Genomic DNA, 22272 nt, shown 5'->3' with positions numbered 1-22272 from the left:
CAGAAAAAATGAAGGTATTTTCAGATTGTTTTTAGAAGTAATCCATAGGTCATCAAATAGTAACTAAGAAAATCAACCCTTCAGTTTGTTTTCTTCCTATTATTCACTTTGATCTTTTAATGTATTATTTACTCGTGTTTCCTTTCCCCTTTATCTTTTACCAGTTTACCAGGAGTGAAAATACAATGGATCCAGACATCTTAAATGTGTTTACACAGCCTCCTACCCTTAATCAATTCCTTGTTGAGAATGCCATCACTCCAGGTACATACTTTGTGAGCCAGGATAGAGAAAGGTCTAAGGAATGACCTGAATTGCTAAGCAGAAAACTTGCACTACAAATGAATTGTTTATTTTTCAGCAGCATTCCTATGGCTTTATCAGCAACAAGTAAACTCTGTGTGTTAATTTAGCCTCTGACTCTCTTGAGGCAGATCATTAAGAAGTGACAGAACTTCTAGCTGATCCTTTAACTCAGATTTAAATTTTATACATGCCCAAGTTTTTTTTCTTCGTTTCCAGAATTGTCCCTGTAGATTTAATTGATTTGAATTATATTGAAACATAATTTCTGACAGCAGTCATAATAGTCTGATAAGCCATTTTCTTCCTCACAGAGACTCAGTTAAAATAAAAAATGACAGTTTCTACGTATGTCAGTGATACCGGATAATGTAAAACCAACAGCAGATTTTATAGGAAACTTGAGTCATGTCTGATAATTTTAATGGATCTTGTTTGCTTCCTTTCATAGGAGAGAAGAAGAAACTCATAAAACCCACTGCAAGCATCAATCCCAAATTGGAGGAGTTAAAACTGGTACCATTTCTTTTGCTATAGCACTGAACCCTCACTTCGGGTTGCTATCACCTGCTGCATGGCTGCTCAGCCATGTAAATTACCTGTCTCCTTGGCTCTGGTCCCACCCTCTCTGAGGATGTGGACATGTTCTGGTGCTGGCACTTGATCTGTGCACAAGGGAGCCAGGGCTTTTGCCAAGTGCAACATCAAGCTTTTGAGTGCTGATATCGCACCAGAGTGGTCACTGCTGTGTGTGAAATGGAGGGTAGGTTTAAAAACTGAGTTCCTTGCATAATCTCTCTTTTAACCTGGGACATATAGATGAATTGCACCAGAAGTACCTGGTTGCAACTTCGCTGTATCAGTAGCATAATGGCAACAGGAATCCAACTGGCTGTGATTGAAAGCAAATCCACGTCAACACTTGCTGTGACTTATGGGAGATGTTTGAATACATGCAGATTGGCTCTTCTGATCCCATGATAACAAACTGTGTGATTGCTGTGCTGATTGGCAGCCGTCTTCTCTCTTGTCCTCTGCCTCCTGTCTGCTGGCTGCCAGTGACAGCCAGCTTCGGGCAAGCTGTGGTGCAGCCTGAAGGGGATAAGATAGAGCCGAATAAGAAGGGATGAGGATGTGCAAGTCACCACTGGAATTCAGGAGTAAAGCCTTCAGGCAGTTGTGCAGTTCATTGTCTGCTTGAGGTAGCTGAGAAGGATGAATCCTATTTTACAGGAAAGTGCTTTATTTCCAAGCAATTTTGAAAATTCCCCCTGTGCATTCAATCACTGTGTTTTTCTAATGCCATAGCCCAGGGGAAGGCTAGCATACTGAAATTTCCTGGAAGAAAAGTGGCATGTCTCCTTTGAGACCAGCACTTCTTGCATTATGGAGGTACTAAAAATGTTGTAAATATTGCAAAAACAAGCTTAAGCTTTGTGCTGATGTGTGTGTTATATGGCATTCATAAATCCATAAATACGTGTGCTTCTATATTATGTTTTCTTAAGCCTTCATGCACATTTGATCAAAAAGATGTAATTTTTGTGTCAGGCTTTCACAATGTTTTTATATGAAAGAGAAAATCTAAAAGGTAGTGCTGCAAAATGCAATTATGTTGTCTACAGAGACACTGTATTTGTTATTTACAGACTGCCAAAAATTAAGAGATTTCCTCGCTATATGAAGATTTCTGTGAGTTTCAGTGCTTAATCTATTTCCTCTCAGAGACTCCTGAGAGTGTTTTTCATTGTCTAACTTGCTCTCTGTGGAAGATGGGGAGGTAGAAATTGGGACCTGAAAGACAGAATCCTCTGGGTGCCCACCAGTGCCACTTCTTGATCTGAAGAGTTTGTGGCTCCTTCAAAGAAGAAGTTGGAGGGGGGGGGGATGGACATAGAGGGGGGAAGAAAAAGGGAATCAAAGAAACTCACTTGGGAAAATAACTGTTTTGCATTGCATTTTTTGTTTTGAAGGGCTTTTGGGAACTAGGAAATGTGAAATGGCTCACTGCAGTGACTATCAATATTGACCAGCATGTAAAAGAGAATATGGTTACATTTAGAAGCCAGTAGCAAATGTCTTTAATATTCCTTTTCAGATTTACTCATTTTTAGACACAACTCTGCTCTACAGCTGAGTAGAGCCCCAATAACTGGGCTTGAAAGAATTGTCTGAGCTGTAGACTGTGGCCATGGCTGTGAAGGGCTGAGGTAGCCAATGAGGAATCTCAAACATCCATGTCTAGCAGTACTTTCTGCTTTTCTGACTTCCACCTGCCTGTACTGTGACACTTGGGGTACAGGTTTATCCCTTGCACATCTACAGCATCACCAGATCTTAACCTGCAATCTGAGGAGCACAGCTTTCTGCTTTAGAAGTGTATACTTCTTAGTTGAGGAAGTATGCCACACATGCTTTGTCAGCTCCTCAGTTCAGGGAAGTGCCTGAGCTAGGCTTTTTTTTTTTTTTTTTTTTTTTTTTTTTTCCCTCAAGCAGTTTCAAGCATCTCAGAGATCTATATTTTATTTTTACAAACCATTTCTTATATTTTTATTACTGTTGGCCACCTTACAGGGATTTGCTATGAATTGTCTTCTGTTGACAGCAAGTAAGGAGGGTGTTGTCAGTACAACAAACTCCAAATATTCACTTGCAGTTATAACAATATCAATATGAGCAATATCCATCCCTTTGAAAGAGGTTCTTATTAACAACCGGCTGGTGCTGCTGCTTTTCAGTTCTGCTTCAGCAAATCCTCTTCCCTTTATATTAGCATGTGTGGGTAAAGAAGGTAATTGGAGAAATACTGAGGAGCTATTTTGGTCTCCTGCTTACAGGAAACAGCTCACAGAATGAGTGAAGCCTCTTTTCCTACAAACCGTTTTTTGTGTGTGAATTATCTCAGGTCTAATATAGGCAGAGGGTGGAAAGTCTACTCTGAAGCCTTTTCCCTAATAGAATTGGGACTAGGGTCTGCTTCTCTATCTGTATGTCTATTTCTACAAAATTCAAAGGAATATAACTTGAGGCGTATAGCACACTTAAAAATTTGCCTCAGTTTGGCCAATGAGCATTGCATTATTAGGGAGAACCAACTGCCACTTAACTTTCCTTTTCTTTGTAAAAGAACCAAGAACCACAAAAGAAGTAGAGGTTGAAGGCAAAATGAAATGTGAGATAAGGGATGAAAGAATGAGGTGAAACACAGCATAGCACTGAGGACTTGTCCAAACAACAAGAGTCTAATTCTCAGCTGCTTTGTTTTCCTCCACAGTTATTGATTGACTGGATTAACACAACTCTGAAACAGGAGCACATAGTAGTTAAAAGTTTGGAAGAAGATCTGTACGATGGACTGGTACTTCATCATCTCTTTGGTAAGTTGCCTCTTTGACTTGAGCTTGCAAATAAATCTTGGAGGAACTTTTTGAAGAAAGAATAAACATCCTCTTGAATGGAAAAAGCTATGAATGAGTTGCGATAATGGTAATTCTGAACAAATGCCTGATGATCCACTATTGTTTTATACAATTATTTTTCTTCTCAGAAAGTCTTTTTGGCTGCTAGTTAACATAATAAAAAAGTTAACTTGGAAGTGTGAAATTAGAATCCTTCTGAAGGGAGGGAGGAGTTCATAAGCCTAGAGTACAAAAGTGACTTGTGATGCTACCAGAAACATTGGATGGGATCATGGGATCAGCACTATAATTTATATGTTTTCCAGCTTGGAAAAAAATAAAATAAAATAAAATAAAATAATAAAAAAAAATAATAAAAAAAGGAAGGAAATGGTTCCAGGTCTAATACACTGAGCTGGAACTGGTGAAAATCTAAGAGGCTCTGTCTGTATACTACAATGTGCTTTTATATGTGCCCTCTTGGAACGGCCTCTTGAACCATTTCTGTTTCTCCATCTCTCCTGTTTCTGCTTTATTTTTCTTTCTCCTTTCACTCTCTTTGGGGATGCCTTTCAAGTCATATTTTCTTTTTCCCAAGGCTGAAGAAAGTAGTGTGAATTCAAATGGCTTATTTTCATAGTTTTCTTGCCTGAGCTGGAATTTCTTCTATATATGTGAATTGGTATGGCCTTTGTGCAGTATCCCCAGGAAAGATTCACTCGACAGATTCCGGTAGCTTCCACTATTTCCTAGGAGCAATGTGGAGTGCAAGGTGTGGATGGGGGATGCTGCTGTAAGGAATGGGCTGAGTACTTCCCTGTGAGTAGAGCTTCATTGATTTTACTGAGGCTTTCAGAGAGTTCATGAGTTTAACAAGGCATATGCCTGTGGGTCATGGGTCTGTGACATGGAACCTATTAAATGGTACTGGGATTTAAAGCAAGACTTTGTGTGCTTTATTATGACTTTATATAAATATATATATATTCTCTGTGGTGGTGTTAAATGCATCCTTATTCATATGGGCTCTCTGTCAAAGAAAAACTAGGATCTCTCAAGCTGGATGTTGACAAGATCGCATTAACAGAAAAAAAGCAGCGGCAGAAACTCTCCGTGATTCTGGAAGCTATGGATAAGTGTTTGCAACTGGATGAAAGTCAGCTGAAATGGAGTGTGGAATGTAGGTTCTGAAGTGAAATGGGACAAAATTATTAATCCCAGGGCTTCCCTGGCTATAAGACTGCCGTGAGGCAAAGGGGTGCCAGAACAGTAATTAAACGATCTGTTTGCAATTACTATTTGAATCACAAGTGAGACAGGAATATCTGATGCTGACTGGGTGCAACTCCATCCTCTGAGATTGTGGCTTAACGGCCCTCAACATCCTTGTGTATGTCTCACAGAAAGGATTTTTAATTTGTGTTATTGCTGAATCGTCATATGATATAAACCCCAACTTGATGTCCTGCCTGTGCTATAGCCCTTGATGACTCTGGGATGCTCTGCACAGGGATATTACTTAGGATATTATGATGAGGTTTAATTGTTTTGCACACTAAATGTTGTTTTATTTCTTTACGTGGAATAGCTATCTTAACAAAGGACTTACTGAGCACCCTGCATCTTCTGGTCGCAATAGTAAAGCACTTCCAACCCAGTCTGGCTATTCCTCCAAATGTTCGAGTGGAAACAATCACCATTGAGGTAATTATATTTGTCACTGAAGATCCTAGAGACCATTCACAAGACTTAGTTTGCTTAGAATTAGGGAGAAACGTGTGTGGCTGTAAAAGAGAGATTTTTATTTTCTGTGAACTATGCCTTTTAATTAAATGACAAGACCGTCATTTTGTGCTCAGTTTAGATGCTGTAACTTTAAAAGGATGGAAACATTATGGCATTTTTTCTCCTTTATCCAAAAATGGATGGTTCAAACTGAAAACAGCTGTTGATCTCTGTAAAAAAAAAAAAAAAAAAAAAAAAAAAAAGAGGAAATTTTGTTGGTGCTATCTCTAAGTGTTTTAAAATAGAAGCCTGCACTCTTTGATCATGACATTGGTTTAATTCTGATGATTTATTTCTGTAGTGGAAGGGAGTCTTTACTGTCCATTAGGGTCACATTTTGATATTTTTCTCTACAAGCTGAGATCTACATGCTATCTTCCTCTATTGTGTTTCTTAAAAACAGCTCTGGGACTTCAAGAGAACATCAGCCCACAATCTGGGATACAATTGCAAAAATTAGCACCGCTGTGTCACAGTTTTAACAGTATGGTTGCAATTCAATCATGTTGGAAGCCCTGCACACTGTATGGCATTACTTAACACTTTGCCTCTTTGGAGGATCATAATTGGAACTGGGACCATGTATGCACTTAACCTCCTTCAGGAGGTTTCAAAGTGTCCAGCAGGGACAGCCTCTTCTGGAACCCATCCCAGCCTACCACTTAGGCACAAATAGACCCTCTAATATCTAATTGGAGTCTAATTGCTTGCTGCTGTGCCACAGTCAGATGCTCCTGTCATGTGGATCCATCCCATCAGTGAAAAGTCAGACTCTGTGTAAAGGAGCCCTCCCTCTAGTGCCCTATGCAGCTGCAAGTGCCCCAGCTGTGCAGAAATCAGGCGGGATTATCTATGAAACTGCAGCATCGGCAATGGATATTAGCCGTGAGACATAAACAGAGAGAGAGAGAGAGAGGAGTAGCTATGGAGATGATGGGTTATGAGCTGGTTCTTCATAGGAGAAATTAATGCACCCAGTGGAACAGTAATTGTTAGGTGAAAAGTGAGGAAAGCCCATGAGGCATAGGCTTAGAAAAGGGGATTGAGAGTGTCTTAGGGCATGAAGGAAAAATTGTTGAGGAAGGTGATATATACAGATGGAAAAAGGTACGAGGTCATAAACACACTGTGCCCAAAGAAAGGCAATGAAGCTGGTGAAGGATCTAGAAAACAAGTCTTACGAAGAGTGGCTGAGGGAGCTGGGGTTGTTTAGTTTGGAGAAAAAGAAGGCCTGGGGGAGACCTTATTCTACTTTACAATTACCTTAAAGGAGGTTGTAGCAACGGGGAGATTGGGCTCTTCTCTCAAGCACCAAGAGATAAGATGAGTGGAAATGGTCCCAGGTTGCACCAGGGGTGGTTTAAGTTGGATATTAGGAGAAATTTCTTTACTGAAAGGGTTGTGTGGCACTGGAATAGTGAAGTGGTTGAGTCACCATCACTGGAGGTCTTCAAGAAATGTGTAGATGTAGAACTTAGTAGCGTGGTTTAGTGGTGGACTTTAGTACTAGGTTAAGGGTTGCACTAGACGATCTTGGAGGTCTTTTCCAACCTGAATGCTACTATGATTCTGTGATTGTGTAAACAAAGGCCCAAAGTACCTTCAGAAATAGTGAGAATCGCCATCTTAAATCTAAGCAACCCACCAAACCTAAGTCCTCTGCAAGAAGATTTGATGGGTGGCAGGCTGTGCAGCAACGCTGTCACAAGACAGAGGTGAGCATCTCAGGTGCTCTAAAACCGAACAGTTAATGCAGGGAGGCTCGCAAAATAAATCAGTGCCTGCTCTGAACAGTTTATTACATTCGTCAAGGCTCCAAGTGAACGCGTCAGTCTCTGAACTTCACCAGCTGAGGGGCCTCATGCTTTTCCTTTGGCTTCCTCTGTTGGGGAAACAGGTAATTTCTGGTTGAAGAGTGAAGAGAGCAGAAGGGAGCAGCAACGTCTGAAAGTGCTTATACTAATTGTACTGGACTTCTTAAATAAATGCTCTCTGGTAATCATTTAAGACAGCAAACAGTTTGTGAAAGTGTGATTAATGCTTTCAGATTTTTTTGTGTAACTAAACCAAAAATACTTTTTTTTTGTTTAACAGAACACCTCCAAAGGATTAAAGACAACAAGTGCAGTGGAATATATCACAGGAAGCAAGTAAGAAGGAATATATCTGGTTTGTACACTGTCAATCAGAAAGGAAATACTGTGGGTATTTTCCCCCTCAGAAAAAATAGCTGGGATCACGTTGATGACAAAAATCATGAAACCAGACATGCATATATGCATGTGAACTCTTTCTGGTTTCTTTTTTTTTTTTTTTTTTTTCTCTTCAGAATGGGTATTAGGTTATAATACCCTCCTGTTCTACTCTTTATTTAAACTTCTTTAAGAGAATGTATATAAGTATTTCTGAGGTTGTTATTGCCATAGTAACTTGTACATAGTAACATGGTAACTATTGCCTATAGTAACATATAGTAATAGTCATCTAGTACTGTGAATTTATATGTCCCCAAATAAACAGGAAATTTTATAAAGTCACAGTAGCTTAAATCTACTATTAATTCACTGCTATTGTGTCCATTATTTAAGATAAATGAGTCAGTTTTTTCCTTATTCTACTGTTGAAGAAATAAGGTTTGAGCTTGCTGAGTTTGTGAGGCACTGTGATTATTAAAGGAGTTGAGTAGTAGGATACTGTTTATACACTGAGAAAATACGGAGATCATTCCAAGAACTAGAAACAGATTTTTCTACTATAATCTTTTATATGTTAGAACATCTTCAAATTCTAATGTCATGAGCAGCTTATTGAAAGAGGTTATTACAGATTGTGCTTATAAAATAAATGTTTATTAGGCCAGTTAAAAACTCATATGCTTCCAGGTGCCTACACGGATATATAGTGTGTTTAAAAATGTCTGTTGGAAAGTTATTCTAACATAAAGTTAATGGCATTTTGTACTGTATCTCCTGCTTTACAAGACACCTGATGGTCCAGATAAGCTTTGTTTATGAATAAGATTAGTTGTGATGAATGCTTTTTCTAATTCTTTCTTTTTATTGCACATCTAGAGAAAATTTAGAAGAGCAGTCAAGTAAGTATTGGCATTGCCAAATACAGTGTTGCTCTATTATGCTCTATTATGTCTGAGATTCTGATCATTTTTACCTCATGAAAAAATCAGTGTGTTCCCACTACATTTAGTGAAGATTCATGGATTTCTCCTAGGACTTTTTTCCAAATGTCTCCTGTTAAAGTCTGTTGAGATCAGCACAATATAGTTTGGAAATGGGGTGGTTGCTTTGCCCATGGGATGCAGGCAAAATATGGATAGGTTGTGAGACGGAATGATACAGTGGGTTGATGATCCAGCAGAGAAGCCCCGAGTAAGAGACAAAGTATGCCTTGAATTAAAAGAAATAATCAGTGTGCACTGATCACATTCTCTCTGTTGGAACTACTTGTGAGCACAGTGCCACGAGGATTGAGCTTCTCATTGCCTGTAAATAGTTCCAATGTCATTTCCTTTCTACAGCTTGCAGATGAGATTCTGGAATCTGCTGGTGGGAGGCAGCTCAGTAGAACAAGCAGCCTCCACAGAGTTTTTACCCTTAGGGCTTTTGAGGGACATGAAACACCTGAAGTGAAAAATGTCCACGTGTGCAAAGCATGCAGGAAGTATAGGCACTGCTTAAGCTTTGGTGTGAGGCTTTTGGTTTGTATACCATGAGCTGCTCCTCCTTTCTGGAAAGGAGCACATTTCATCCCCAGTGAATCAGTGCAACTGTTTAATTCTCTGCTGTGCCCTTTATGTTAACATTTTAATCATTTGCAGAGTGCAAAATGTATCATTTAATATGCATTTATCACTTATTCTGCTGAGTGGTCTCTAGTGTGGGCTGAAATAATGAAAAAAAGCTGTAATTAAGTATTTCTTCCAGTAGGCTGATTCTGCTGGAAAGAGAAATCTGAAATTCACTCTTTAGAATGCTGTCTCTGTTTTTAAAGCAGCTTGCTTAACAAAGAGCAAAGTCCCAGAGGGTAGCTCCAGAAGAGGGCTCTTTAGTTGGCCAGACTGTTGCAGGCTGCAGACTGCGGCTCAGAGCCATGATGGATCCACCTGTTTTTTAACAGCACTCCTGCAGCAACAGCCTAACAGGGAGGGAGGGCAAACCCAATGAAGCTCCTTCACAGCTTCTCTGTTCCTGGCTTTTAGGAGGAATCTTCCTTAAGCAAAGCTGTGCTTGCTTTCCTGCACTGTAGAAACCCACTCCACAATTCGTTTTACTGCTAGAACTGGTGCAGCACAGATCTTGAGAATTTCTGCAGGTGAAAATGGGAGAACTGAATGAAGCAAATTGTTTTTTACTGATGTAATCAGGCTAAAAGGAAGCCTCTACTACTGTCCTGTGTTAAATCCAAAAGCAGAATTTTTTCCCCTTCTCCCTATATATTTTTTTTTCTTCCCTGGCTTATAAGGTGTGATCACCTTTTTCCTCAAGCCTTCTTATACCTCTGATCTGACAGTTGTTCCAAATAATACCAATTAATGTTGTTTTGATACAGCAGGTGATGCCTTTGATGAATTATTTAGCCGTGCTCCAGATAGACTGGATGGTGTGAAAAAGGTAATTTATTTATTCTTTGACATTAAAATCTGTAGGGTAAAACATAATTCATAATTTCACTGAATAAAATTCTCCTTCCTTCCCCTCTCTCCTTCCCCTTATTTTTTCTTTAGGTATTTTTGCAATTCGTCAACCAGCATGTTGGAAAATTAGGATTAAATGTGAAAGACATGGAATCTCAGGTAGCCCACTGAGCTGTATGTCAACATATTTTGTCATTCGAGTGTTTCCTCTTACCATTAGGTTTCCTCCTTTTTGTTGTAGCAATTTTAAACTTGGCAACATCACAATTATTTCTAGCTTTGGGTTAGGACATCAGGCTTCAGTCTCTGAAGTTTCTGAAGCTAATAAGTAGTGGTAAAATATAATGTTGTATTGAATACTGCATGGTCCTTGCAATGCTACAGGGAGTAATTTTCAGAGTCCTGCTTTTCAGAGTCCTATTTTCAGAGAACTCCTGAATACTCTTTCTGTCAGGATGGAAATGAGTCTTGTTCTGACAATTACACTGAAAGCCAGGTTGGTTGCTGGTGTTTGGTGATCCTTAATGATGGATTTGCTTTAGGGTAGGAAGGCCTGATTTTCATTAAATTTCAAAGCCCCATCCTCTGAACATCAAGCTTCTTTAGAGTCCATGAAGTTGCAGAAGTGCTCATTGGGTACCTGAGGATCACCTTCCCAGGTACCATAAACACACCTAGGCTGTCTTTGGGGAGTGAGCAAACATGAACTCGGGGACATCCCCAGTGGCGTTTTCTTTCTCTGCTTCTGCAGACACATGCACTCTAATGGCAGAAGAAATCAGCCATCAAGTCCTGCTTTGCTTCAGTCACTCAGCCCCTGGATGCAGTGTCAGTCCCTGTGATTTACACTGCATAGATGAGGAGTGAGCCCATGCTCCATTGCTCTTCTGGGTTTTCCTGGTGGGCAGCTGTGAGGAAGGAAGTTCTGAGAGGGTTTTGTCATAAATCTCAGCCCCTAGGCAAAAGCGTAGTCACGTGTTTGCTGCTTGTGGTCATCTGAAGTCTTTTCACATCTGGAACAATTTGTTTTAATAGCTGTCCTTTTGCAAGGTCGTATTTTTACTAATATGAGCTTAGCAGCGTTACGTAAGTACATACGAAGCTCACTGTCTAAGAGGTCAAGGAAGCTGAGTCAGTGGACTGTCTGGTTGCCAGAGTACCATTGCAATTCCTTTATCACTAGAATGGCATTTATCTGAGGAATTTACTAAAACCCCACATAATAAATAATATTCAGATTGTTCCTCTTCTAGTTTGCAGATGGTGTTATCTTACTGCTGTTAATTGGACAACTGGAGGGTTACTTTCTGAATTTAAAGGATTTCTTCCTGACTCCAGCTAGCACCGCAGAGATGGTAAGTTGTTACTTAATCACTTAGAGCTTGAAGCTTCAAACATGTTGTGTATTTATTGCTTCCATATGCCAGTGAAGAGCCCTATGTCTTACTGTTACTCCTGCTGCATATAAAGTCATATGTGTGCATGGTGTTTGCTAGTAGTTCTTTGGGACAATCCAAAAGGAGGCACTAGGTACTGTTGTAGTACTTAGTTTGGGACAGGTTGTTTTCTCCTTCAGAAACTAATTATTGTCTCGTGTGAGGCAAACTATTATTACTTGCATTTATTTAGGTAGATACATGCTTCTGAAGCCTTCCAGTGAAAATCAGAGGCTCTCTGTGGCAGGGAACTGATGTGCTATCCTCTTACAAGTCTGTCCTACAACTGACATCTTTAACCAGATGACATATTGTGCAAAACAGAACTGGATCCATATAGCTTCCCTTATGCCATCCTAAAAATATACCTTAATTGAGACATGACCAGAACATTTTGAAAGTCCCCTCTGTGCTTCAGAAGCTCTTGAGAATCTTTTCCTCCCCCAAGTCTGGGAGCTGTAATCTACCCAGCCAGCTTTGCCTGGCTCCATTCTCAGCCTCCAACAGGCATATTTTATCAGTGCTTCCAAATGAAAAAAGGGATCAGCTAGAAGATGTAGTAGATGCTGGGATGCTGCTGTGAAAGTCTCATCCACAGATCTATGATATTGAAATATTTTGGGATATTTGAAATCTTTTCAAGTTGTCTGTTGTGTGGCTAGGATCACAGAGGAGACAAAAGTTCAGTTTCTGCCCATGTTGGATCACTGGCACTTCTAGGAAGCTGACCAATAATGACCATTAGCTATGTTGATGGTTTTGTTTGCCTGAGCACCATAAAATCAGTGAAGACTGCAAAACCTTTTCCCATGAGTCACTGGATAGCTCAGAAAAATATCAAACCCTGGCTGTTTTTTCTGGATTGTGTGAATTTAGATCTCTGAAGGTTAAATGTGTCAAATCCTTTCTGCTTGAGAGCTGGCTGAGATGGGAATCTCTCCTCTGATGTGATTTGCATTTGGGGTTTCCCACACAAATGAATCTTTCTCTTGATTCCCAGTCTAACCACAATTAATCACCCTGGCACTATTTATCTGTGATGAAAATTCTCAGGGGTCCCTTACTAAATAATAAGTACTTCTATGGGGCTTTTTATTAAAACATTTAAAAGCACAAATGTCTGAGACCTAGGTTCAGATTTTGTCAAAAGTCATTGTTGTAAGCTGATGACTGTTAAAGGTATTAGGAAAATTTAGATTTTATATCTAAGATGATTCAGAACAGGAAAACGTATTTTGAAGGGTTGGGGCAAATAAAATCAAAGCACTTACTTGCATTTGTTTTCCTTCTGTTTCTCTTCCTCTGCCCTGTTTTCAAAACGGTGTGCTCTGGTTCATTGAATTAGAAGTAAATTTTTAACATTTCTAGTAACTTCATTCAGAGGAATTTGATTACTGTTTGTTTTGTTTGTTTGTTTGTTTGTTTCATTTAATATTTTGTAGGCAATCTTTTTCTTTTTGGATTAGCCCTATTCAGGCCTTACAGATCTTTTTCAAGAAATGAGATGTCCTGAAATATTAGGTACAAACCAGAGCTCAGACCTTCTAGTTCTTACATGGTTGTATGTGCTGTTCACTGGCCCCAGAGAAGGGGATACAATGGGATTGTATAGTGGTTCGATACAATACTACACATCCTAGCAATGTTACTTTAAAGTATTGAACTTGTAGTTGAACATTTTGCCAAAGTGATATTTACCATTTATTTCTTCTCTGTTTGCTTATAACAAAAAAAGGCAGGATGACAATATAGCTAAAAATATTGAACTACCATGGTTCAACTGTCATTTGTATATAAAATATATCTTTCAATTCCCATGTGGCGTCTTCCTCCCTGTCATTTTTGATGTTAATTGGTACAATAAAGTGTGAAAATATAACCTTTGCTAAGATTTAAAATATGCAATTTGTGTTATAAAAATGGTGACAACCATGCACGCCATTGAGATCAGTGCGGTGCATCAACTTTCACTCAAGCTGGAAGCTTGAAGCTCAAAGCTGATACATACACCTCGTGAATCACAAGGAGAGGGAACTGGGATTAAAGAAATTGTACTGAAGAGGAAAACAAAAACAAAAAATGAAAAGGGCAAGGAGGACATTAGAGGGACCGGAGAGCTGAGGAAAGAAGGAGCCAAAATCCTGGAGGTGACTGGCCTGCAGGTGCAAGAAGTCCATGTTGTGAGTGGGTAGATTTGGTGCAGGTTTTCTGGGTGTTTGTTACAAACAATTAGAATTATAAGAAATTGTAAATAAGGTCTAGACCTGTATTCTCATGTTGATAGAAAAGCATATGTCCTGAGACAAAGGATGTAATCATTAAATGTGTCAGGCTGGAACCAGGGGTGAACACTGGTAAGGAGATGGTAGTTATCAGTATTTCTGTCTGAAGGTTTATTTTGAAATCTGCATGTTATCTTTCCTTGTAAATCTTATATGCTTACAAAGGGAAAAATGTGACCCTTTTACCTGTGCTGATTAAATAAGAAAACATTTTATTTATTCATTCTGATCAGAAAAGTGTTTAGATGTGTATGAGCCTAAGCTCTCCTGTATGCTGACTGTGAAAGGAAGAAAACAAGCTTGAGTTCAAACTGTCAGTCTCAGTTACTTGTATATCACAGAACCTGGTAAAACAGAAATCCGTTACTTCACTTCAGAGCACACGTTTTTTTATTGGCACGTGGGAGCCCAGTGCTTGTTGTCAGAAGATAATAGGGAACAGCATGGCAGTGTTTTATGATGTACCTCCTGAAGGATAAATTGCTTGTTAGTCTAAGGAATGTATGAAGAAACAATTGGAAGTTCTTACAGGTACTTCATTAGAGCAAGGGAGCCTGCTAATTACCATCCAAATAAACAGCTGCCCTTAAGCTAGTGAGAAGCTTACTAAGTGGGATATTATATTATTTTAAAATATCATTCATAATTACTGCATATGCCTTTGGTGCTACTTTTATGTGGGGAAGTGAAAGAAAAACGAGAGAAAAAATAATCAGGAAAAGAATCTCAACCTTTATTCATAGAGGTATGCTTGATTTCTCTTGAGTAATATTAAGGATATCATCACTACTGTTATCATGCATATACATCTTCATACATTAAAGCAGAAACTTGTATCTCCCAAATGTAGCTGATCAGAAGGTTTCTAATCTTTGTAATTCTTAATGAAATATAGACATCTTTTTACTTCATTTATATATAAATATATATATAGTTCCAAATGCAGTAAGCATATGGACATTTTTTTTAATTTTAATTTTTAAAAATAAGTATAAATAAATTCCATGCATCTATTAGATCCAGTTATGAATCTAGCCTCTTTTCCCCATGGAAACATCAATTAGCACAAGGCTTTCACATGCAAGGTCTATTTTTAAATAAATGGATTGTTCTTCCCACCTCATGGGATACAGTTTGTTGGAGATGGATTTTACATCTGATTTTATGTGATAATTGATAGAAATTCTGAAGAGCACCTCCATCAAAACTAAACAAGTGAGTACACATTTATGAATCAGTATCTTACTCCAGCTATTAGAGAAATGCTTTTGAAAGCATCCTGTCCGCTGTGCTGCTGGATAGAAAGTACTTTCTGTTATATTGATCTCTCCCTTTCTCATCCACAGCTTCACAACGTTAACCTTGCATTGGATTTGCTGACAGATGGAGGTCTTCTAAATTTTTCTGTGAACTCTGAAGGTGAGTCATGACACACAGACTTGTCTGGAATAGAATCGCTAACATCCTGGCTTGCAAAAGTTTGAGTAATTGAATAAAGTAGGTTCTGCAGTGTGGCACTCATGCATTTTATTATATGACTGCCTGATAGCTCCTCACTCAGAATGAATAATAATAAAGCTGAAAATTGTTTTTGAACAATTTTTATTCCTATGCTAAAAATGTTGCATTGTTATAACATTTGTAACTTTACACTAAACTTAAACCGTTTAATAAGTCAGTATTTTTTACAGATTTAGAACAGTGACAGTTGTTAGTTAAAGTACAGCAGCTGAGCTGGAGGGAAAGCCATTTTCCTATCTCAAAAATGTTTTAGTGATTTAAAAACAAACTTGTTTTATGTGGGAAGACACATTTCAGAAGATGTCCTGAGAATCAGAAAGACTGACTGCTCTACTTACAGCTATAATAGCTGGTAGGTCATGGGGAAAATCCTCAGCTAGTGATTGAATTTAATATGATTTAGAGGTACTTATTACAGCTACACTATTTACTGTTAAAGGATCTTATCTGCTGGTGTTTCATTGTTCATGTTTCTTCTGGTGATTTACAACAATGTAATAAGAACAGTAAACTCTCTAAATCAGTTATGGTTTTCCTTTGTAATTATTAAACACAAGAGCAGGTTGCCTAGCAAGAACACAGAAGCTGAAAACTAAAAGAAAAACAAACAAACAAAACAACAACAACAACAAAAAACAATCTACAGCAGCAAAATATGATAGAAACATTACAAGCAAAAAATAGTGAAAGGTAATTCCCAACACAAGTCATGCCACAGAAGAATCATTAAAAAAAAAAAAGGTGTAAAGTCCTATTATCTACTCTGTCCTCTTGTTCTGAGCTAGGTAAGAATTATTTCTTACTATGCATTATTTATCCTGTCTTCCAGCAAAATGGTGCAGCGAAAGGTCCCTTTTCCTTATGTTCATTTAATACATAAATAAATTGCTAACTCTGTGATTCCTGTTTTGCTTTTTGTTGCAATTAGACCATCTACATTCATGTTATAACCAGGCAAATGTGTAAGATTCTTTGGCAGTTGCAGCCTCCTCCTCTTCCAGGGATTCCTAACATATCCCATCTTTTTTTTGTTGTTGTTGTTTGTTTTGTTTTGTTTTGTTTGTTTGTTTCTTGTGCATCCACAGATATTGTGAAAGGAGATATGAAGTCTACAATGCAGATTCTGTATTGCTTGTATTCCAAATACAAGACTAAAGAGACATGAAGAGCAAGACTAAGAACTTGGATGCTGTTTGCCATTGTGCGTGCACTTGTGTTTGACACTTGCTGCATTAATATTGCATGTTCAAATATGTATTTGTGCAAGGTTTCACACATCCTGAATAACTGGAAGTTAGTGCATGTCCAGGGCCAGTGAACTGTGTAGTTCTGTGTCTGTAGCTCTTTGTCTCCCTCTCTTGTTCTTTCTGAGACTCCCTAATGCTGCAAAGTGTAACACATGCTTGTAAAAGATTCTGGATTCTTCACTTCTGAAAATGAATATGAAAGATGTTATTACAACCCCCGTGTGTTTCTGCTTCTGGTTTGCTCTGGAAATGGGAGAAGGGGATAACCAACCATGACATCTCCCAGAAGATTACAGATACTATGAAAGTTCAGATTCAAAAACTTATTGACACAGGTGGCCAGCTGTTCTCAGACAGGAGACTGTGGATTGGACACCAGATGAATAGGTAGCCAAAATGAAATCATAACTTACCAAAGTCTTTGATAAAAGTTTCATCACTTGCTCACTCAAATCTGGAAAAGGGACCTACGATAACATGCCGATGTAAGACTAGTAACAGAAGGGTCACCTGCACAGCTATGGAAAGATGCCCTGATTTTCTTGCTAAGCTAATGCCAAACTGGTCAGCTTCAGCCTGTTGCAGCCCTAGTGTAACATGCGACTAGCGAAAATGTTGATGTCAAGCATGTTACGGGAGAGACTGACCTGACTGCATTTCCCTCCAGACGGAGGTGGACAGAACCTGGCTTGGCTTACTCTGCAGCTGGTAGAAGAGGGAAGCATTGATTGAAGTAACAAAACTCAGCTTCTGCCACTTCCGACAGCATAGTCATGATGCGGGGGCTCTCAAACTCTTGTGGGACTTTCTTAGCTGCATTTGTCCAGCAAACGTCCTCACGCAACGCAGCAGGCCCCCCTGGATGCAGCTAGCTAACCACAGTTCATGTCAATTGTCACCCTTGCTCTTTCTCTGAGGTTTTAAATCTGAACTCCTTCAAAACCTTCATCAGTTCCTTTGACCTTAAAATTATGTCATGTTTGTGTTACATAAAGCTTGGGATTTGATTAAAAAACAAAAAAGTTTTTATATTATTTTGGCTTCCATCTAAACTGATTTAATTTCCTTCAGTCAGTGGATCTGACACTTGATCTCTGATCTGATCCTCTATCTGTGTATTAACAAGACACCAAAGCACACTAAGTGCAAGTGGTGACATTAACAGATGAGAATTTGTTGTGTCTAGTTCTTGATCACCCAGCCAAAGAAAGATCCTTAGATAGCAATGATGATAAGTCTTCAGGTCCTGCCTTCGAAAATGGTAATAATGCACAGCTGCTAAAGGAAAGCATTCTGCAAACTGCTGTGAGCATAATCCTTTTTGCACCAATAACTACCTTGTTATATTTTTACAGAGAAAAACCAAATGTGTGGTGCAAATGAACTGCAAGATCAAATTGCTTCCCTAACACAAGTTAGTTGTATGTGACATTTTGAAAGCCTTAAATCAGAAATACTTGTTCTTTCATGTGCAAGTCTCCATAGGTATCTTGCTTTATTCCTTAATGGGCTCAAACAGTTCACCGGGAGACTTTTAGAGTTTGTTCTGGCTTCACAGATCCCTGCTGCCATTGCTGTAATATCATAAGCACCTTGTGCAATATGTCATTATTGAGCAGGTAAAACTGCGCTGTCTCTGGTGGGGGGTAGGGGTGAGGGAGAAGGAGAGCGATTGGCAGAGATACGGTAGCAGTGCAACCTTTTCCACCAAGTCTGTTAACCTGAATTTCATCCCTGTTGCTTGTGACCAGAAGTCATTTCCAGTGTGTGGCTTTTTTATAGCCTCTGGGCTATGCCTTGGGTAAAGGTGGCATGGGGGGAGGATTAGCTGGTGCTGCCTGGTTGGGAGGTTATCACTACTTAAGGAAACGTTGATTTTTCTCTGCATACTCTGAGTTTTGTGGCCCACTCCCCTGGTGTATGTAAATCCGGTGCTTGCACTTCTGCAGATTCTTGTCAGGGGAACCAAGTCTGGTTCTTGATATTTAATAAAAGAAAGGGTCCCACTAATAAAAGATAGGCACCCACTCCATAAACCAGTGCAGAATATAAAAGTACATTACATTTAAGATACAGTCACAGATTTGGCATAGTTTGAATACTAAATATAAACTGACAGAGCTAAAAAGAATATTACAACAGTATGAAACTGTCATGTTAAAAACTAACTCCACAAACAGTAAGACTGTAAAGTAGGTATGTTTATTCAGCACTGGGCAGCTCGGAGGGTAGTCCCACCAAAGTCGTGCGTGCCTAACGTGGCAATTTGCTTTGGTTATATACAGTAAAGAGTTACATATGCATGAGGTTCCCCAGTACGCCTATACATATGCATAACCTGTCCCCGCTTAGTATTAAAATTAGCTCCAATAAATAATTTCCATAAACTCCTCCCATCTGCACTTGCCTGGTGCCTTCTGGTGGTGGGCGCTGAGGGTCATGAGAATGAAGTAAGACACCTTCATCAGGGTTGAACTTTTCACCTCATCTGCTTGCGCATGCTCTCTGAGCCCTTGGTCACTATGTGGGCCATAAGGTTGGTTTGGTCCGGTTCTCGGGCTCTAAGGGGGGCTTCTCTTACCTCTAGTTCTTGCATGCTTGGCATTCTTTCCTCCTCTCTGAGCCCTTGGTCACAGTCCGGTGCCATAAGGTTAATTTGATCTGGTCCTTGGGGTCCCAGGGGCTCATCTGGAGGCCTAAGTGCAGCACATGCACAGTACATCACAAATGCAGCACATAGTAAGCAATGAGTGTTGCCTACGTATTTATTCTTAATTAGTTGCTCTCTAATTCCTAATCCCATGTTTCAAAAATAGGGAAAATGGAAATATACATTATCGTTCTCAGATGTTACTTTTGCCTTAAATCAAGATACTGTGTTTCCCTTTCCTGTTTGAAGTGTAAGTTAATGAAAATCAAAGCTGCTTACTGTTTAAGCTTACAAATTAACTATATTTTGAATGAAATGAAACAAGCAAGCAGTTAGTAAATATAAAAGGATGATTAGCTAGCTAGGCAGTAGGATGAATCATTATCTAGGTACCAAGAATAGAATAGATTAGTTACTCATTATTATCTGTTAGTCAAGGAAGAAGTAGTCTGAGTCTGTAAGATATACTATAAGGAGCCAAGAGGTGAAGAATATGTAAAAACTAAGTAACAAAAGCTTGCCAGACATCCCGTCTCGGGCAGGAAACAGATGGACAACAAGGACACAAATTAGCTCAGACTGATTAATTGAATATTAATTGTTCTGCTGTATAAATGTGAGATAGTTTGTCACTTCGGGTATGCACATCAGGCGGAAGGATCCCCCGTGCATCCAGCGCTGTCAATAAAGAATACTTCGTCACTTAGAAGAAATTTTGACTTCGTTCTTTAAATCAGAACTAATCTTTGGGCAAGCTTTTTCATTAACATATAATTAAGTTTGCAATATTCATGTTTAAATGCCAGACAGTAAACCATTTCTGATGGAAAAGCATGGTGGACTATTAAGGTGTTGAGCTTTTCATTTATTGTGTCTGTAGCTAGGTAAGCAAGTTTACCTGCAGTGACTGTTCATTTTTCCAGTGGGGTCATTGACTGACTGTGTCAAAGTTTTTCTGAGAAAGAAAATACAGTCTGTTTCTCTCTTAAATGGCCAGTATGTTGTCCAGGAATTTTGGAGCCAGAAAAGAGCCCTACAACAGCTTCTGTTGTTGGCCTTGTCTCAAAGATAAGTGACTTGTGGCCTTGTATCTGAAGTGTTTCTGACTCCTGCTTAATTTCATTTTTCTTTTGTCTTGTCTTTCCAAAACACTCTGCCTTGTAAATATAAAGGTGTCTTTGCAGAGGTGAAGTTGCAAAGGTCTGTGGAAAGAAGAGCAGATACAGGGGGCAGAGTTACCATGATGACTTAAGGTAAGTGGAACATGCACAACAGCTTTAATTACAGGGTCAGGCACTGGTGGCAGACTTGGGAAAGCAAACTGGAGACTGCAAACTGGGCTTGTGTGGCGTATAACCACGTGTACACTAGGGTAAGTTTAAGGATCAATAACTTCAACTACAACTTTATTGAGGACAGGCTCCCTTCTTATACCAGTAGCTCTACAAGCGGTACTTTCCCACTAACTGTTCATTGGTTAACAACTTCGCCCAGCAACAGCGAACATTTAGGAACTTACATGTCTGTCGGGGCCCATGGCAACGGCGGGGCCGAAGATGGAGAGCGCCTGGGGCCGGGGCACGGCCGGCGGTGGGGGAGAGAGTAAGTGGGGCAGGCGGGGCGAGGCCTCGCCGAGGCAGCGCCACCGGATGTGAAACCGGAGAAGCCGGAGCGGGGGTGGCCTCACAGCCGCTCCCTAGGCCGCCTCCCCGCTGTGGCCCGGCCGGGCGCTGCGGTGCTGTGGCCGTGCCGATGCGAAGGCGGCTGGCGGCAAGGAACGGCCGAAGGGGCCTTAAGCATAATAGGAATAACGTGTCTGTTAAATTTGGGGATGAGATTGTGGAAGGGGATTACGTCTGTGGCGCTTGAATAGCAAAAAAAACACTTGAAGTTAAATGTGAGGATGCAGGCAGCTAATGTAGAAGAGAGAAGGTGTTTATTTTTAGTTGAGGAGAGTGAAAAGAGGCAATAGAGTGAGAAGGGATCCACTAATATCTTGGGTCAACCAAATATGCTGTGAAATATCAAAGTCAGCGGAAAGAAGAAATATTCTAAGATGGAGGTTTGTATACCAATTCTAGAACTTTTTTTTTTAATGACCTTATGCCAATAAATTTTCTTGATAGATATTAGACTTGAAATTTTGACATAATTGAAGCCACAGGAAACACTGCTTTTCTGTAAAGTTGTAGTAGCACAACTTCTTTCTGCTAAGTGAGAGAGGAAGTTAGGAGAATCTTATCAAGTAGAGACAGAGCGCTGATGGCATTAAACTAGGATGCTACTTAGTGTCTTTGCTAATTATGGTGCATTGTGCAAATTAACTAAAGCAAGAAGCCTTGGGCCCCTTGGGCCCCTTAGGTTAGTCTCGTAATAAGAGTGTGAGCCTATCTTAAGAAACTGGTAGAAACTGGACCTGTGGATGGACAAGAGCCAAGGAGCAACTGAGTCTGCGCAGAGACAAGAGGTCAGCTACCGGTGATGAGGAAGAGTCATCAATCTTCATCCCCGTGACCCCCGACAACCACCACCAGAATACACTGCGCAAGCGCGACTTTGGTGGGACTACCCCTCGTGCTGTCCAGTGCTGAATAAACATACCTACATTACAATCTTACTGATTGTGGAGTTTGTTTTCCGCAAGTCACTAAGAAACTTGTAAGAAACTTGTTTTGCATATTTATATGGGTGCCTCAAGAAACAGCCTAACATCTGTGCAAATTCATTCCTCTAAGCTCCAGTTTATTAAACAATTAATCTGTTTTCTTTATTAGTCTCCATTGATTAAGGTAAGAATACTAAAATACATGAACCTAAATAAACATACATAGTCTTTAAGTAGATATTTAAGGCCTATTATTTTTAGGGTTTTGACTTTAAACGTTCAGGAACATTACAATAAATTGCAGGAAGACAAAAACAAACAAAAAAACCACAACTGTATTATTAGGGAGGGTCTTTTCCTAAAAAGAGAATAGTAAAGTTATCCATAAATGACT

At 39.5% G+C, this 22272-nt stretch overlaps 1 protein-coding gene across 7 annotated transcripts in view; it reads left to right on the top strand.

Moving 5' to 3' along the window:
- PARVG (parvin gamma) overlaps positions 1 to 17657 on the top strand; it is a 34677-nt gene extending 17020 nt beyond the window's left edge. For 3 of the 7 annotated variants that reach the window (XM_035310445.1, XM_035310462.1, XM_035310470.1), the window contains 12 exons: positions 165 to 264; positions 755 to 819; positions 3578 to 3680; positions 4741 to 4881; positions 5290 to 5405; positions 7581 to 7636; positions 8558 to 8580; positions 10053 to 10114; positions 10228 to 10296; positions 11391 to 11492; positions 15202 to 15274; positions 16462 to 17657. In XM_035310445.1, coding sequence (XP_035166336.1) covers positions 165 to 264; positions 755 to 819; positions 3578 to 3680; positions 4741 to 4881; positions 5290 to 5405; positions 7581 to 7636; positions 8558 to 8580; positions 10053 to 10114; positions 10228 to 10296; positions 11391 to 11492; positions 15202 to 15274; positions 16462 to 16541 — 990 coding nt within the window. In that variant the 3' untranslated portion in view covers positions 16542 to 17657. The remainder of the gene's footprint in view (positions 1 to 164; positions 265 to 754; positions 820 to 3577; positions 3681 to 4740; positions 4882 to 5289; positions 5406 to 7580; positions 7637 to 8557; positions 8581 to 10052; positions 10115 to 10227; positions 10297 to 11390; positions 11493 to 15201; positions 15275 to 16461) is intronic. The other 4 variants (XM_035310455.1, XM_035310497.1, XM_035310489.1 and 1 more) reach the window with 4 other exon arrangements.
- Positions 17658 to 22272: the final 4615 nt, after the last annotated feature.

This window comes from Oxyura jamaicensis, chromosome 1 (assembly GCF_011077185.1).
Source record: "Oxyura jamaicensis isolate SHBP4307 breed ruddy duck chromosome 1, BPBGC_Ojam_1.0, whole genome shotgun sequence".
In the NCBI taxonomy this organism is placed as follows: domain Eukaryota; kingdom Metazoa; phylum Chordata; class Aves; order Anseriformes; family Anatidae; genus Oxyura; species Oxyura jamaicensis.
This window is presented reverse-complemented; position numbering and strand designations above follow the sequence as displayed.